The 17459-nt window shown below is 44.0% G+C and overlaps 1 protein-coding gene across 4 annotated transcripts in view; it reads left to right on the top strand.

The window, feature by feature from the left end:
* The window catches only part of ST6GAL1 (ST6 beta-galactoside alpha-2,6-sialyltransferase 1), a 141625-nt gene that overhangs the window by 118561 nt on the left and 5605 nt on the right, over positions 1-17459 (top strand). For all 4 annotated transcript variants that reach the window (XM_069558277.1, XM_069558297.1, XM_069558286.1 and 1 more), the window contains one exon: positions 16505-16603. In XM_069558277.1, coding sequence (XP_069414378.1) covers positions 16505-16603 — 99 coding nt within the window. The remainder of the gene's footprint in view (positions 1-16504; positions 16604-17459) is intronic.

Here is a 17459-nt window from a genome sequence, read left to right as displayed (position 1 = left end):
TGAAGATAAGAAGGAGCTTGGCCACGGTACTTGTCTTCTTTGATGCATGCCCACACTTGCATTTGGTAAACATCCCTGGCGTCCAGTGATCACTGTAGTAGATGCAGTGGGTCCAGTGGTTGGCGAAACACATTTAAGAGGCTCTTGCAATCGTGTGGACTAGAAATGCTGGCAGTTGTACCAGAGTGGACATGCAAGTGACTGTGAGAAATGATGGATTTGAGAGCTGTTCCATATGTGCAGATGACAGGTTCTCTGTGGGGCTGAGTGTGAGAGGCGAAGGGAGGAGGCCGCAGATGCACCTGGGCTTCTGGCTTGTGTAACTGGCCAGATAGAGTCACTGAGACTGGAAAGAGTATTGGAGATGTTTTGGGTTGTGAAGGGCTTGGTCAGAGATGGGGGTAGAGATAAATATATATATATATATATATATATATATATATCTTCTGGATATGCTTGATCTGAGCTTCCTTTTATGTATCTGTGAAGAGAAGTCAGACACAGACACAGATGAAGTCGCTCAGTCGTGTCCGACTCTTTGCGACCCCATGGACTGTAGCCCACCAGGCTCCTTCCTCCATGGGATTCTCCAGGCAAGAATACTGGAGTGGGTTGCCATTTCCTTCTCCAGGGGATCTTCCCAACCCAGGGATCGAACTGGTTCTTCCGCATTGTGGGCAGACGCTTTTTTTAACCTCTGAGCCACCAGGGAAGCCCATGAGGTTGGAGGTCAGTGGGAAGGTTTGGGTGCAGATGAGGGTTTGTAAATCATCTCTTTCTATGTGGCAACAAACAGTGGGACCGAATGAGAGCATTGGAGAGAGTGTAAAGAGAAGAAAAGTCCATGCAGGAGCTTTGGACAATGAGAGCAGTAAGAAAGAGGTCAGTGCCATTAGATTCTGCTTAAAGGCCAATTTAGATGAAGATTGAAAAGCACCATTCTCTCCTTAGCAAAATGGAGGCCACTGTTGGCTTCAGCAATAGCTAGGTGATGAAGGGAGAGTGATAAAGCCAGAAGCCAGCCTGGAGTATGAGGAGAAGTGAGATAGGTCGAGGATGGCAAAAATGGAGAGTTCCTTCAAGAATCCTGGTTCTGAAGGGCAGAGAGAAATAGAGCAATAGTTGTAGAGAGAGTTGAGGCTTCCAGGGCTCATTTTTATTCTTTTCATGTCTTAGATTAGAGAGAATTGAGCATGTTTAAAAATCAGTGGAAAGACAGTCACAAAAGGACAAATACTGTATGCTTCCACATACATGTGGTCCCTGGAGTAGTCAAACTCATAGAGATAGGAAGTAGAATGGTGGTTGCCAGGGCCTGGCAGGAAAGAGGAATTGTTGTTTAATGGATATAGAGTTCCAGTTTGGGAAGATGAAAAAATTCTAGAGATGGATGGTGGTACAACCCAGGTTGTACAACAGTGTGAATATACTTAACGCCACTGAGCTGTACACTCAAAAATGCTCAGAAGAGTATATCAGAGTCAGTTCAGTTATTCAGTCATGTCCAACTTTTTGTGACTCCATGGACTGCAGCATGCCAGGCTTCCCTGTCCATCACCAGCTTCCAGAGCTTGCTCAAACACATGCCCATCAAGTGGTGATACCATCCAATCATCTCATCCTTTGTCATCCCCTTCTCCTCCTGTCTTCAATCTTTCCTAGCATCAGGGTCTTTTCCAGTGAATCAGTTCTTCACATCAGTAGCCAACTATTGGAACCTCAGCTTTAGCATCAGTTCTTCCAACGAATATTCAGGGTTGATTTCCTTTAGGATTGACTGGTTTGATCTTGCAGTCCAAGTTTCTCTCGAGTCTTCTCCAACAATAAATTTCAAAAGCATCAATTCTTTGGCACTCAGCATTCTTTATGGTCCAATTCTCACATCCATACATGACTACTAGAAAAACCATAGCTTTAACTATATGGACCTTTGTTGGCAAAGTAATATCTCTTCTTTTTAATATGCTGTCTAGGTTGGTCACAGCTTTTCTTCTTATGTTACATATATTTTATCATACACACACAAATTTAAGTCAATGAGGAAAAAAAAAAAGTTGATCCAGAAATTGAATATACTAAAAAGAGGTGACAATGAAGTCAATGGTAGGAGTGGTTGGTCCAAAACCTAGCGGAGGATTAACCCCAGCAGGAGCAGGTCAGAAAGGAAGAAGGACTGGGGAGCGGGAGTAGCTGGAGGCATTCTGTAGTGGAAGACTGAAGGGGCTTCTGTTTTCTCTGCAAAATTAGGATACAGAGAAAAGGAGCCATTTTATAGGGAGGTGAGGGGAAGAGAGGTTTTAGTAGAGGAGGTCTGAGCCAAGAAGGTTTGAAATTGTCAATGAGGATGGAGTAAACCAGAGGAATGGAGCAGGATCTTTAGGCATGCTGACCACTTTGAGGTTGGGAGCATGGATTCAGAGAGAAATTCAGTTGTGTTTGCTCATAGGTGGTATGACCCACAGGTTAGCAGGCAGCTGCATGTGAGGAAGCATGGAGGAGGCCTGAAAATTCTCTTGGATTTGGAAGGCTACCCTGTTCTTGGGCATCTCTTCTAGGTGTTGGAAAGTCGCTCAGTCGTGTCCCACTCTTTGTAACCTCATGGACTATACAGTCCATGGAATTTTCTAGGCCAGAATACTGGAGTGGGTAGCCATTCCTTTCTCCAGGGAATCTTCCCAACCCAGGTATCAAACCCAGGTCTCCTGCATTGCAGGTGGATTCTTTACCAGCTGAGCCACCAGGGAAGTCCTCTAGGTGTTTAGTGATGAATTAAACCTCAATCCTCAAAGATTCTGACATTTTAATTTCTAGCAATTGCTCTCCTGGGTATACATGCAAAGAAAACCAAAACAATGCTGTGAGAAGATCCATGCACCCCAATGTTCACTGCAGCATGGTTTACAATTGCCAAGACATGGAAGCAACCTAGATGTCCACTGACAAATAAATGAATTAAGAGGATGTGGTATATACACAATTGAATATTACACAGCCATAAAAAAGAATGAAAGTTTGCCGTTTGCAACGACGTGGATGGACTTGGAGGATATTATGCTAAGTGAAATAAGTCACACAGAGAAAGACAAATGCTGTATGATATCGCTTATATGTGGGATCTAAAAAATAAAACAAGTGAATATAACAACAAGAAAACAGACTCATAATATGGAGAGCTAGTGGGTACCAGTGGGGAAAAGGAAGTGGGACAGGGGATTAAGAGGTAGAAAGTACTAAGTACAAAATAAAAAGCTACAGGGAGATATTGTATAATGCAGGGAATATAGCCACCATGTCATAGTAACTTTAAACATAGTTGCTATGGTGTGATTGACACAGTATATAATATTGTTTATCAACTATGCCTCAATAAAAGAAAATAAATAAAGCCAAGGTAAGTTTGCCTGAGAATTACCTTGATAGACCTTGATCCGATTTCTCCCTCAGCACATCCTGCATGAGTGACTTGAGCAAGTTGCTTTATCTTTCTGAGCCTCAGTTCCCTTATTTGTAACGGGGAAATAGTTACCGTTCAGGGTCTTTGCAGGATCCAGTGAGACTGCTTAGTGTGGAGCAGGTCACTCGGAGGCCCGCGTGCTGCAGTGAGGGCTCAAAAAAGGGTGGCTGTGGTCACTAACGCAGAGGGAGCCCTGCCCATGTCTGCTGGGCAGTCTCCGTGTCCTCTCATTTCCTAGGCTAGTGGGTTTCTTGGCTCCTAGTAGGGATGCCAGCCAGCCTGGGGTTGTTTCAGAGGTGCCTAGCAGAAGGGAAAAAGTTAAAGGATAATTTTCAGGAAAAAGTAAACTCATGACTCTCATAGAGATCGTGTCTATTTTATTCATATGAAGAGGGGACCAGGCGCATGTTATAACCACTTCAGAGAAAAAGTCAAAACAGTACCAAAATTTGAATAAAGGAAAGAAAAAAAAAAAACCACCTCATTTTTTTTTCTTTTTTCCCATGAGGTAGACAGGAAGAGGAGGGAATCTAACTGAAATTCTACTGGGCAGGGTTGAATAAGCATGCCTGTAGTTTGCTACAACTAACTAAGAGCTGTAAGACAACTCCTCTGTGGTCAGAATCTGATAAAAAGGGCGTGCTGCAGACCATGCCTAGGTTTCCTCTGAGGTACAGTGTTTGTCCTGCACTTCTGGATCGCTGCGCTCCATCTGCCAGGGCTGAGAAGGGGGTGGCTGACTTCCCAGGGAGCCCTATCCACTCTTAACAAAAGCCTTTCCCGTCCTCCTCAAACGCGCTGACCCTACTTCCTGTCCTGCTGTAAGTGGCACTAAACATCCAGGCTGTTCCTTTAGCACCGGTCACTGGTAGCTGCGTGACCTCGCTCCTTCTGATACTGACGTGTGACTGATGCCCTTCTGTCCTTTCTCATCTTGCTTTTCTGGGAAGCTGGCAGTCAGTCTGCTTTGCCTTTTGCCCAGGTTGGTTATCTCAGCTGTTTCGTGTCCGCTTCTGAGCAAACTGAGTTTCCACATCACACACAAGCTGCACCTGGTACCCCATGGTTCCTGGGGGCGTAGCTGTGAGCTGTGGGCATGGTAAATCATGCCTCTGAGCAGCTCATTCTCTTCCCGGAGGGAGAGCTCCTCTGGATGGCAGCTGGGCCCGGGTTTGTTTGCTCAGCACCCAGCCTCCTCACCTGCAGAGAGGTGCATCTGGCCTGTGACAAGGCCACGGAAAACAAAGAGGTGGTTCCTTACTGAGAAGATGGCTTTTTATAAGAGAATGGTGTCACACTGTGAAGTTTCAGTAGATCTATTCGGGCAAATATATGCCAGGTATTATGAGATTTAACAGGAAAGCTATAGATAGCTAAGTGTGAGTCTTTAAATAAATTCAATTGTGACTCTAAGTGTAAAGGTTTTGTGAGACTGAGCTGAGCCCCTGCTGGGCCCAGTGGCTTCCTTAGAGACACTTGTACAGGTTGGGAAAGAGAAAACCATGCACAGTGGGACATACGCTGACTGAATGTCACCCAGGGCATTTCCAGATCGCTTATCTTGTGATATGAGGTAGTGCCACTTACAAATACCTCCATTATCTAAGGGCCATATTTGTCTTATATTTAATCTTCATGATAACCCTATGAGGTGTGGTCACCAAACACTAGTTTATATGAGGACAAAGGTCCGTCTAGTCAAGGCTGTGGTTTTTCCTGTGGTCATGTATGGATGTGAGAGTTGGACTATGAAGAAAGCTGAGCGCCGAAGAATTGATGCTTTTGAACTATGGTGTTGAAGACTGTTGAGAGTCCCTTGGACTGCAAGGAGATCCAACCAATTCATTCTAAAGGAGATCAGTCCTGGGTGTTCTTTGGAAGGAATGATGCTGAAGCTGAAACTCCAGTACTTTGGCCACCTGATGCGAAGAGTTGACTCATTGGAAAAGACTCTGATGCTGGGAGGGATTGGGGGCAGGAGGAGAAGGGGATGACAGAGGATGAGATGGCTGGATGGCATCACCGACTCAATGGACATGGGTTTGAGTGGACTCCGGGAGTTGGTGATGGACAGGGAGGCCTGGCATGCTGCGGTTCATGGGGTCACAAAGAGTCTGACACGACTGAGTGACTGAACTGACTGACTGACTGACTAATGTTTGTGGAAGGTAGAACTTGTGAGTGAAGAAACTGGATATCTAACTGAGGCAAGTTTTAGAAATTGTCTTAGGGAATGTGTTGGAGGAGTGGCTTGATTCCTCATGACTGCTTTTATTAAAATATGAGAGGAGAGAAATGAATTGAAAAAGGAATTATTTAGCAAAAAGGAAACAGAACTTAAGATTTGGAAAATTCCCAGCCTATCTGTATATAGCAAAACATGAGAAAGCTTGTTTTGACAAAAACACTAAGGGGATGGCCCAATAAGCATTTGATTTAAAAGGTCAATTTGGGAGTGAATCACAGACCTAATCAGCCACCCTCGCGGAAACACTGCTAGCTTGAACTAAAGAAGACAAGCTGAAGGCAGGCTGGCAGGTTTAGATTCTATGGGACCAAACTATAGAACTTTTCGCCTGCAAACAGATACCATTCTTCAAGACGAGGGATCCCAGTGGTGATTCAAAGACCATCAGGGTTGCTTTCCTTGGTTCCAAAGGGGAGAGGGGATTGTCTTGACCTCAATAGGTCAGATGGCACCTGCCCAGGGCCTTGGTAGAGTGACCCCTACCCAGAACAGCCATGCAGGTGGGACTGATACCCCACCATGTCCATAACGCATAGCATCAAACCAAAGAGGATTATTCTCTAGCCTAAAGCTATAATGGTATTTACTTTGCTAGGCTTGGACCTTCTTGGAACCTGTCATTTCTTTATTCATTCCAATTTCTCCCTTTTGGAATGAGACTCTATCCTATGCCTGTTCTACCACTGTTTTTCGGAAGCACATAATTTATTCCAGTTTCACAGGTTCACAGCAGGAGAAGGTTTTACTTCAGGTTGAATCATTTGGTTCTTTTCTGGTTTAGATAATATTTAGATAAAACTTTGGACTTCAGCCTTTAGAATAGATGCTGGAATGAGTTAAAACTTTGGAAGATGTTGAAGTGGAATTAAATGTACTTGCATGTGAGAAGGACATGATTTTAGGAGATCCAAGGGTAGAATGTTATGGACTGAATGCTTCTCCCCCAAATTCAGATCTTGAAGCCCTCAAGATATAAAGAAGTTCTTTTGGAAGTTCTTGAGGGTGAGGCTTCCATGATGGGATTGGTGTCATAAACAGAGATACCAGAACTTGCTCTCTCTCTGCTATAGGAGGACACAGGAAGAAGGCAACCATCTGCAAGCCAGGAAGTGGGCCCTCACATGGGAACTGAATTTACTGGCACTCTTGATCTTGGACTTCCCAGCTTTCAGAGCTGTGAGAAATAAATGTCTGTTGTTTAAGGCATTCTGTCTGTGGTATATTTGTTGTAGTGGCCTGAACTAAGAAAATAGTTTAATGTGTATTTCCTAAGAATAAGAATATTATCTCAGGTAAGCAGAACATAGGTATCAACTTCATACATTTACATGGATACCATACTTTAATCTGGCTGCATTGCAGTTTTGTTAATTTCTCTAGTGATGTCTTTTATGATTTTTCTTCTAGTACAGAATCCAGTTGCATCTAGTTGTCATGCCTCTTCAGTCTCAACCTGGAATAGTTCCATAGCCTTTGCCTTTTAAGACACTGACATTTTTTTAAAAAATTAAGTCCTTTAATTTTTTTTTTTTTTTTTAGAGTTTATCTGATGCTTTCTCAAGAGTAAATTCAGTTTCTGTACTCTTTGCTGGAAAACTGCACAAATGACATTGTGTCCCTCTTAGAACATCATATCAGGAGGCATCCATATCCATCTGCCCTTCAGCTAATTTTTATTTTGAGCACCTAAATGTGGTGTTGTCTGATGAGACCACTGTGTAATTACATTTTCCCTTGAAATCTATGAGTGAACACTTTAGTACTATGCCAGTACTCTGCTCTGCATCAGAATTTCCTGCTACATTTAACATGTAGCGATCACTTGCCTGAACCAGTCTTTACTATGATGGTTGCAAAATGATGGTCTTTTAATTCCAGCTCCCCCTCCTCCATGTCATCTAGTTAGCACTCAGAATTCCCTTCTCATTCTCCATTTATTTCCTTCCTCCCTCTTTTCCTCCCTCCCTTCCTTCTTTCTTTTCTTTCTGTATTTGTTATTGGTAAAAACTCATAGATTGCTATGTTTTCAATGGTTTATAATTCATTTTATAGTTCCGAACTACCTAGGTATTCAATTTTTCCCAGGTTTGACAAAGGAACTCCCAGTGGGAGTTCCTTTAAACTGGCTCTTGTTCTGTGACATGCATGCCCTCATCATTTCTTTAAAATACTCCTATACTTTCTGGCATAACAAGATGTTCTAGTTCATTAGCACCTATCTGTTGGGTTTTTAATATTTCATATTTATTAATTTTATCCTGAACATACACACAAAGTGTTCTAGATCAGTGATAGATTTCTTATTTAAATGTGTGTGCTCAGTTGCATCTGACTTCTCTGAGACCCTATGGACTGTAGCCTGCCTGGCTTCTCTGTCTATGGGGTTTTCCAGGCGAGAATACTGGAGCAGGTTGCCATTTCCAGCTCTAGGGGATCTTCCCAACCTAGGAATTGAACCCACGTCTCTTACATCTCCTGCATTGGCAGGCAGATTCTTTACCACTTGGGCCACCTGGGAAGCCCTTTATTTAAATCCCTTACCTTAAATAATAAATGCATTAATCTCTCTCTGCCTTAGTTTTTACTCCTAGGGCAATGCAGTAAGAGCCAGGCCGATTATCCTACATGAGTAGCCAGTACCCCATAAGAAAGGAACAAAAAAGAAGTGATTTTTTCCCCCTTGTTTATAAAAGGCAGGATGTAGCTGTCCTCTTTTCCTCCTAAAGAGAGTCCCCTTCTTACTCCAGCCCTTTGGAATATAAATAAACATATCTACAGCTTTCTCTGGGTTCCTAGGCCTCTTTCTTCCTACTCCATAGTATCTCTTAGAATATCTCTGTATTAATCTTGAGTTATAGTCTGAGTCATAACCATTTAGCTTCTCAAGGAGATAAGCAAAGTTTCATTATGTTTGGAGTCAGAGAAGAGCAATTAACTAGACAAATTAGCTATAGATTTTATCATGATTTATAAAGTCTCAGGAGTCTAGGGCTTTTTGCAAGAGTGCTGAGACATCATGGTAAGTTTTACTTCCCCATACTATTCTACCCTAGTTCTGGGATATGCCATTTCTTCCGAAGGAGCTCTGATTCCTTAAAGTGAAAACTGACATTAGAAACTAAGATCTAGGTACTAGGTATGTTCATGCCTAATGAAGTAATCTTTGCTTCTTGGCCCTTTCAGTAGGTAGAGGAAATATATGCTGGTACACACACAACACACATACATGTGTATTTGTTCATTTATATATATGCATGTGAAAGTCGCTCAGTCATGTCTGACTCTGTGACCCTATGGATTATACACTCCATGGAATTCTCCAGGCCAGAGTACTGGAGGGGGTAGCTGTTCTCTTCTCCAGCAGATCTTCTGAACCCGGGGATCGAACCCAAGTCTCCCCCATTGCAGGAGGATTCTTTGCTGTCTGAGCCACCAGGGAAGCCCATATATATGCATGCTGCTGTTGCTGGTGCTAAGTCACTTCAGTCGTGTCCGACTCTGTGACCGCATAGACGGTAGCCCACCAGGCTCCTCTGTCCCTGGGATTCTCCAGGCAAGAATACTGGAGTGAGTTGCATTTCCTTCTTCAGTGCATGCATGCATGCCAAGTCGCTTCAGTCATGTCCCACTCTGTGCGACCCTATGGACAGGCTTCTCTGTCCACAGGACTCTCCAGGCAAGAACACTGGAGTGGGTTTCCATTTCCTTCTCCATATATATGCATACCTGTAGGTATATGTACACATCCGTATAGACACATGCATATACATGCACATATGCCTGTTTTAGAAATGACAGACTCTAGTTGATACCTCAGTCTATTCAGATAAAGGTACTTGCCTTTCCATTATGTATTTGCACCCCTTCTTCCACAGTGAGAATCCTCCTTCTAACAACATCAGCACATTGATTTATTTGGTTATATCTATAATACATCTAGAGTAATTTGAAAATTGTTTCGTATATCTCTATATAAAGCAAACCTATTTTAAGTTCAGGATTTGTTTGCAGTTCTCTTTCACACTCTGCCCAAAATTAAGGGTTTATGGCCAAATAATGTGTACCTAAGTTACCTTGATTTCCCTTTCACTTTTCACTTTCATGCATTGGAGAAGGAAATGGCAACCCACTCCAGTGTTCTTGCCTGGAGAATCCCGGGGACGGGGGAGCCTGGTGGGCTTCCGTCTATGGGGTCACACAGAGTCGGACACGACTGAAGCGACTTAGCAGCAGCAGCAGCAAGTTACCTTGATTAGCTCTTCTGTTTCTCTTCACTTTGATTATGAATTCATTTGAAATTCAATTGTACTCATTTTGTTTCAGTTCTAGGTTTTTCTTTTTCTTCTTCTAAAAAAATATGCAGAATGTTAACATGCTTCTAGAATTCAAAACTATCCAAAAAGGCATACTCAGAAAAGCATTACTTCCTACTGAATTCCTTGCACCCTATTTCACTACCACCCTGTGTATATAACTGACTACTGTTTTGTGATTTCTTGTATCTGTAAAGACAGATGTATATATGTTTTTTTTTTTAATTCCTGTATTCCATACAAAAATGCAGTGGATTGTATATGCTCTGCTATACTCTGCTTTTTTCCAGTGCTTTCTGGAAGTCACTCCATATCAGTTCACAGAAATCTTCCTCATTCTTTGTTGCATGTGCATAGTACTCCTTTGTGGGTAAATTTCACAGCTTATTCTATCAGTCTCCTTTGCTCAAACATTTAAGTACTTTCCAACATTTATTTCCCCTACTACTTTATGGCTCTTTGAATGGCTTCTCCTGTGATTACAGGTTGAATGACAGGACCCTTGGATTTGGGGTTTGTGGTAGGTTTCAATTTGTGGTGCCCTTCTGTTTAGCACTTCCCTGTCTAGATCCAGTTTGCAAAGTCAGGTCTTCCCTTAAGACTCACAGACTCCATATCATTTTTCAGATCTCCTCAAGACTCTGAAGATCCTTTTGTCTTCCTAGAGCATTAACTATCTTTGCAACTGTGGCAGATTTGCAAATCTAACAGCTAGAATACAAACTTTATCATCCCTTAATATTTTTGAAAGAAGATTGCTTAGTATAATGAGACGTTGGGCAGACCTTGCTTTGTACTGTAGCTCCATCCCTTCCGAGCTCTGTGATTGTGGGCCAGGTGCATAATCTCTTAGAGCTTCCTTTTCAAGCCCTGTTTGGGGCTTGGAAATAATGTGAGGAGTAAATGAAGACATCAAACTGGACTGGTGTGTGAGTTTAACAAAACTGTAAAGTCTAGACTCTATAGTTAAGATGTATCAGTATCTACACCCACACCCACACAGAATGTGTATTAATTTCCTAGGCCCACCATGACAAAACACCACAGATAGTGTGGCTGAAACAACAGTGATTTATTTTCTCACAGTTCTCGGGGGCAGAAGTACTAGATCAAGGTGATGTCAAGGTTGGTTTCTGACAAGGGCTCTTCCTGGCTTGAGGATGGCTGCCTTCTATGCCATTACGTGTGCATGTGAGTTGAAGGTAGAGAGAGATCTCTGCTATCTCTTCCCTGTCTTATAATGATGTCAGTTTTATTAAATTAGGGCCCCATCTTTAGGACCTTATTTAATCTTAATTATCTCCCCAAAGCCTTATCTCCAATATAATTACATAGGGGGTTAGGGCTTTAACATATGAATTTGGGAGGGACACAATTCAGTTTGTAACAGAGGGAAAGAAAGATTTGGTAAGAAAAAAGACCCACGTACTCACAGTGGGAATATCTGAAGAATGCAATTATATGATTACTTTCTTCTATATGTATATAGATGGATGTGTGTGTGTGTGTGTGCACACGCACGCGTGCATTCTTGTATTCTCTTTTAACTTTCAGCAGTGACTATTTCTAACTTTATGACTAGAAAGCTTGCTTTAAACAGGTTTCTAAATAGCAATAACCCATCTCCCCAGTGTAGTCTTTCCCTGGCACTTTCTCCTTGGGGATCCGTTGCTCTGGAAATGACTTACTTTCCTCATGATGAGGCCCTGGGGATCCCCGAACTCAGGTCAGACTCTACCTGAGGGTGAGTACAGGAGCATTTGAGAAGAGCTTTATTTTTAAGTCCCTTGTGCTGCAGTTGGACAAAGGACTGAGATGTTGTCCAGACATGTCTAGTCACCCAGGCAGGGCCTTACAGGATGGTCATGTCTTATAAATAAGGCATCTGGGGCCCAGATAGGGCAATGACCCTCCTAAGACCACAAGCGAGTTAGACACAAAGTAGTCTCCCAATTCCCCAAGCACTTTTAAGCCTTTTTTTTTTTTGAGGAAATCTTTGACTCTCATATAAAGGGGTACCAAAATTAATATGGTAAGTCCAGAGCTATGTTCTTCTAAGGCTGAGGGGTGCTTTCTGGCTTTTCCTCTTTCCTTCCACCAGATCCCAGCCCTGGTCACTTTCTTTTCCTTCTCTCCAGATAAAGCAAGAATTTGCCTTCGGCTCTTCTTCGTTTTCTAGGTTACTTTCTCACTTGTCTCAAGTGGCTCAAGTAAATGACCATTTCCCCACTGTGTACAGTGAGAACTGCGATCAGTCTGATCCTCAGAGTGTGCTGGTGTATTTTAATATCTTGTGGTTTATGAATACAGCCCTGTGGGAACAGAAACAAGTCTGCCAAGACCTAGGCTCTGAAATCTGGTCCTGGTTCTGCCTTATACTCAGCTGGAAGTCTCAGAGCTCAGTTTACCCTTCTGAAAATCATGGGTTTGGATTCAGTCTTTTGCGGATTTTCCTGTATGACGCATGAAAACTTAGGAAGCAAAATTCTCGTGACACATTTTCTTTTTTAAAAAATATTTATTTAGCTGTGTCGGGTCTTAGTTGTGGTATGCAAGCTTAGGTCCCCTATAGCGTGTGGAATCTTAGTTCCCTGACCAGGGGTGGAACCCAGGTCCCCTGCATTGCAAGGTGGATTCTTAACCACTGACCACCAGGGCACTCCATCATGACACTTTCCTACCCTCATCAAGTGCTTTCTTTGACGTTTCCTGCCACAGGTGTTCCACCCTATCTTCTTAGCAGTGAAGTAGGTAGATTAGAAGTGTAGAATCTGGAACCAGACAAAAGGGATCCCATTCAGACTCCCCGAGTTACTAGCCATATGGTTTGGGTAAACTACTAATACTTAGCATCTCTGAGTCTACTCCCTTATTTATAAAATGGGTATATTAAGAATTGCTACCTAAGATTGTTGTAAAAATGAACTAACATATAAAAGTATCTGGCTTAGAATAAACATCATTTAAGCAGCATCTGCTGTCATCATAGTTATCATCTGCATCTCTCTTGGATTTGCAAGGACAGTAACACCACAGACCCTGGGAGAGTACCAAGGTGCAGGAAGTACTGCTCCTGGCCTCTGGCTTTGTGTACTAAAAAGACAGCTTGAGAGAAACATTTTTTAAAAATCCCAGTTATCTCTAATCCTCATGGGTTAGGGATAAATCACCTGGTGTCAGTCCTCTACATAGAAGGCAGCATAGCTTAAGAAAGGACACTTTCAGTCTACCAGCAGTTTCTGGTGGTGGTGATGGGGGGCGATGTGGAATGGGATGGGGGCAGGGAGTACAGCTGTGGAGTTCAGTCTTGGAAGTCATGTACAAGATAGTGGGAGGGTGTCCCTCTGCCTATCTCCTATGTCTATCTTGCAAAGTCCTGTTTGCCAGCATGCCCACGCTGCCTTTGGACCATAGCACTAAATTCCTGTGCTGTGAGTTACCATGTTTCCCACAGAAAGAGGACAGTGCTTGATGTTGGAAGATGTGGGTCCCATGTCTGGTTCCTGTGGCCTCTCGCCTGTGGGACTCCAGGCCAGTTGCCTCATCTTTGAACTTCAAAACTCTATTCTATCCCCACATACCGGCTGCTGTTCTTTCCATGTTCTCGTTTTAGGAAAGTGGCCTGAGGTCCAGGACTCACCTTGACCTCTTTTTCCTTCACTTTCAACATCCAGTTAGTCTGCAAGTCTACAGAGGTGGTTCAATTGTCGTTGAACCCTTGCAGCAACCCTATTAGGCAGATACTATTGATTATTCATATTTGCACATGAATTATTCATACAGCTGACGGTTGTAACTTTTTCATTTCCCCGTCATTTTTACTTATGCTACAGCAGCATCTTCTATCTGAGCTTCCTTTTCTGTAAAAATTCTAGTCCACAACACTGGTCTGTTTGGATCCTTCTCACGAGCCTTCATTGGTCCTGTCGTCTACTGAGGAAACCCTGAGCTTCCCCATGTGGCACTTGCCTACATTGCTTTGACCCCTTGTGTCAAGGGGTCTTGTGCCAAGGGTCTCCCCTTGTGTCTAAGCCACACTGGACAACCTTCAATTCCTAAACAAGCTCTTCACTTTACTAACTAGAATTAGGTTTGTCAGCAAGTGACAAGAATACTCTGCCCACCTCTCAATACTAGTTTAACAAGATAAAAGTATATTTCTCATGTAAAAGAAGTCTAGAGCTGGTGTAGTGTTCCAGAGAGTCAGGAACCCAGACTTCTACTACCTCGTGCATCTGCCGTTCTACCATGTGACTTCCACTTCATGGTCCAAGGTGGCTGCTCAAGCTACAGCTATTACACTCACCGTTTGCAGCAGGAAGGATGAAGGAACAAAGAAGGTCATAACCCTGCCTCTAAGAACAGTTTCTGGGAATCACACTTGCTTACACACCATTGGCCAACATTTTGTCACACAGCCACACCTAGCTGTTAGGCTAGGAAATCTTTATTTTGGCTAGTCTTTATTTTAGATAGCTGTGTGCTGAGGTAAACATTGTTTCCAAGGAAGGAGAGGATGGGTATGGGGTGACACCTAGGAGTCTGCCATGTAGTCTCGCATCTGGGGGGTGAGCACATTGTTCCTCCTGTCCAGCTCCTCTTCCCTCTCCCTTCTCAGCCCCTTGGCCTAGCCTTACCTGTCCCTTAGCACTGTTACCTCATGCCCATCCTCACTCTGGCACCCTGTGACTTCCTGGGCTCCTTAGCACCCAGTACAACTGCACAGTCTCTGGCCAAGATGGGCCCACCACCAATATTTCTTCTTTCAAAGATACACAGAAGAAATGGGATTATGTTCTTCAGGCTCCCAGGACCTTCGTACATCTGGGGGACAGTATAGTGATGGGGTAGCTGAATGATCTTAAAGGCTCACAGCAGACTGTCACTCTTGGTTGTAGAGACAACCCATCTTCCCACAGTGGGACACCGTTCAGGTCTCAGCCTTCATGATGGTGAGCGATCGATGTGGAGAGGGGTTACTGTTGTGATTCTTGCTTTCAATTCCAGTCAGTTCTTGATTTGATTTCTGCCATTTGTTTCTCATTTTAAACCTGGGCAGTATCTCCCACATGCTTTTTAAGGTGACTGACAGCTGGTCTTGTGTATCAGCTTTGTCCCTTAAGAGGGACACAACTTCTTTCATTGCTAAGCCTTCAGGCCCCTCCTTGGTCTTTCTCACTCACTGTAGTGCCCCCACTGGATCCTCAGGACAGCTCCTGAAATGGGAGGGCAGTGTTACCTGTACTCACAGATGAGACATGAGGACCTAAGTGACCTCCTGACTTGCTCGCAGTCATCAGACATGCGGCAAAGCCAAGAACTGAGCTGGGTCTTTCTGTAATAAGTGTAGTAGCTTTCACCTTCTGCTGCCACACTTCTCCTATTTTAATAAGTACTTTAACATTTCTGTGCATAATTTCTTCCCAAATTTAAAGTCTCCTAGGATAAAAGGCAAAATGTGAAATTACTGAGTCAAGGTGTATAAATACACTTTTTAAGAAGGCTGTTAATGTGTTTTGCAAAACTGATCCAGCAAGGATGTCCTATGGAGCCTTATCACAGTCACATTTTGCCCAGGCTAGCCCAAGAGCTGGGGAGCCTGAGAGTGTGGGGAGGAGAGGGGCTGGCTGGTTCCTCAGCAAGGCACACGTGAGTCTCCCCCCAGCCTGGGGGGATTCTCATGTTTAAGTGTATGCCATGGCCCCTCTAGTACTTTGGCCACCTCATGCGAAGAGTTGACTCATTGGAAAAGACTCTGATGCTGGGAGGGATTAGGGGCAGGACGAAAAGGGGATGACAGAGGATGAGATGGCTGGATGGCATCACCGACTCAATGGATGTGAGTTTGAGTGAACTCTGGGAGATGGTGATGGACAGAGAGGCCTGGCGTGCTGCGATTCATGGGGTCACAAAGAGTCGGACACGGCTGAGTGACTGAACTGAACTGAACTGAACTGATGGCCCCTCCACATGGGCCAACTAGTTTGGTGCTCAAGTGCAGATTCTGCCATCCAGTCCAATGTGGCAGAAACCAGTGCCTGTATTGGACTCTCAGATGTCCCATGTCTGTCTCCAGCATGCTCTGTAGTAACTACTACATGCCAGGCTTGATAGGTGATTGAAGGGGTTTTCAGAGATCATTTTGGTTTTATGTGATTCTGACTTTAAACCTCAGCCCCCTGACCTCCATACGAGGCATGACCACAGGGGACTCTACCCCAAGCCATGTTCACTGTACCCTTTCTCCAATAATCTCAAAAGTCTGAGTGGAACCTTTTCTGCTATGTGGCTGGTGGGTTATGACAAAATGTCCTTTAAGGTCCACACAGTTCCAGCTGTCATCTCTGTCTTCTCACAAGTGCTGCCCCCAAACTTAGACACTTCACTGGGCTCTAGGGCCTCAGGTGGCACTTGTGATGTGTCAGGTACTACAACAAGCCAACACTCAGGTGTAAATGTCCAGGTGACAGCATGTGTTTCTTCCTGCAGTTGGTCACCACAGAAGCGGGCTTCCTCAAAGACAGTTTGTACAATGAAGGAATCCTAATTGTGTGGGACCCATCTGTTTACCATTCAGATATCCCAAAGGTAAGTGGATGTCCATGGGAAATTGGGATTGAGTCATCTGTTTTCTGTACATTTCCCTGACGTACTGGGTTTTTAAAGTTGTGGTTGACCTAGCCACGCTGAGGGCTGACTGGTTCCGTTTCAGGGCACTTCACTTTTGGATTAGTTGTTCAGGAGGATTCCTGTCCTATACCAGTGCTCTCCATGCCCGCCCTGCATTGCCATGTATTTGTCTCCCAACTATGGTCTGTATCAGGAGTAATAGTGGCTGGATTTCCCACCATCTGGGGTGGATTGTGTTCATGTAATAATTATTTCTGATGAGCAGTAGTAGGCATAGACAGTTGCTACTATCTCTCCTATACACAATATAACTTGTCCCACACTTCAGTTTCCACTTTTCATTTCACTCTCATAGCAACAGAAGAAGTAGGCAGAAGCATGGTTATTCCCATTTTACAGATGAGGAAAACAGAATGTGGTGGTGGGGGTAGGGTTACTGCCTGGGACTCGATTTGCTGGGACCCCATTGCAGAGGGCTCAGATCTGCAATGTCAGCTCTTCAGGGCAGGAGACAGAACCTCAGTCCTGCTGGGCTCTAGCTTCTCTGGCCTCTCACTGTTTGTCACGCAAGTCAGCTGGCCTCTCCCTGGCATGGGCTGCAGTGGCCACAGGAGAAAGGCTTTAAGGAGGAGGGACAGAGAGCACTCTCCTTGGTAGACTCAATTCTCACGCTGGACACACCGGTAGCTGACAGGCTCTGGTGGTCCCTGGCACCCTCCTCTGCCTACCTCAGTTTACAGTTTTGCACTGATCTCACTTAGAACTGAAATTTGCCTGGATCAGGTCAAGGACTGTGAGTCCACAGCTGTGGCAA

The sequence above is a fragment of the Ovis canadensis genome, chromosome 1, assembly GCF_042477335.2.
Source record: "Ovis canadensis isolate MfBH-ARS-UI-01 breed Bighorn chromosome 1, ARS-UI_OviCan_v2, whole genome shotgun sequence".
NCBI lineage: Eukaryota > Metazoa > Chordata > Mammalia > Artiodactyla > Bovidae > Ovis > Ovis canadensis.
Note: the sequence above shows the minus strand (reverse complement) of the source record. Positions and strands in the feature narration are given on the sequence as shown.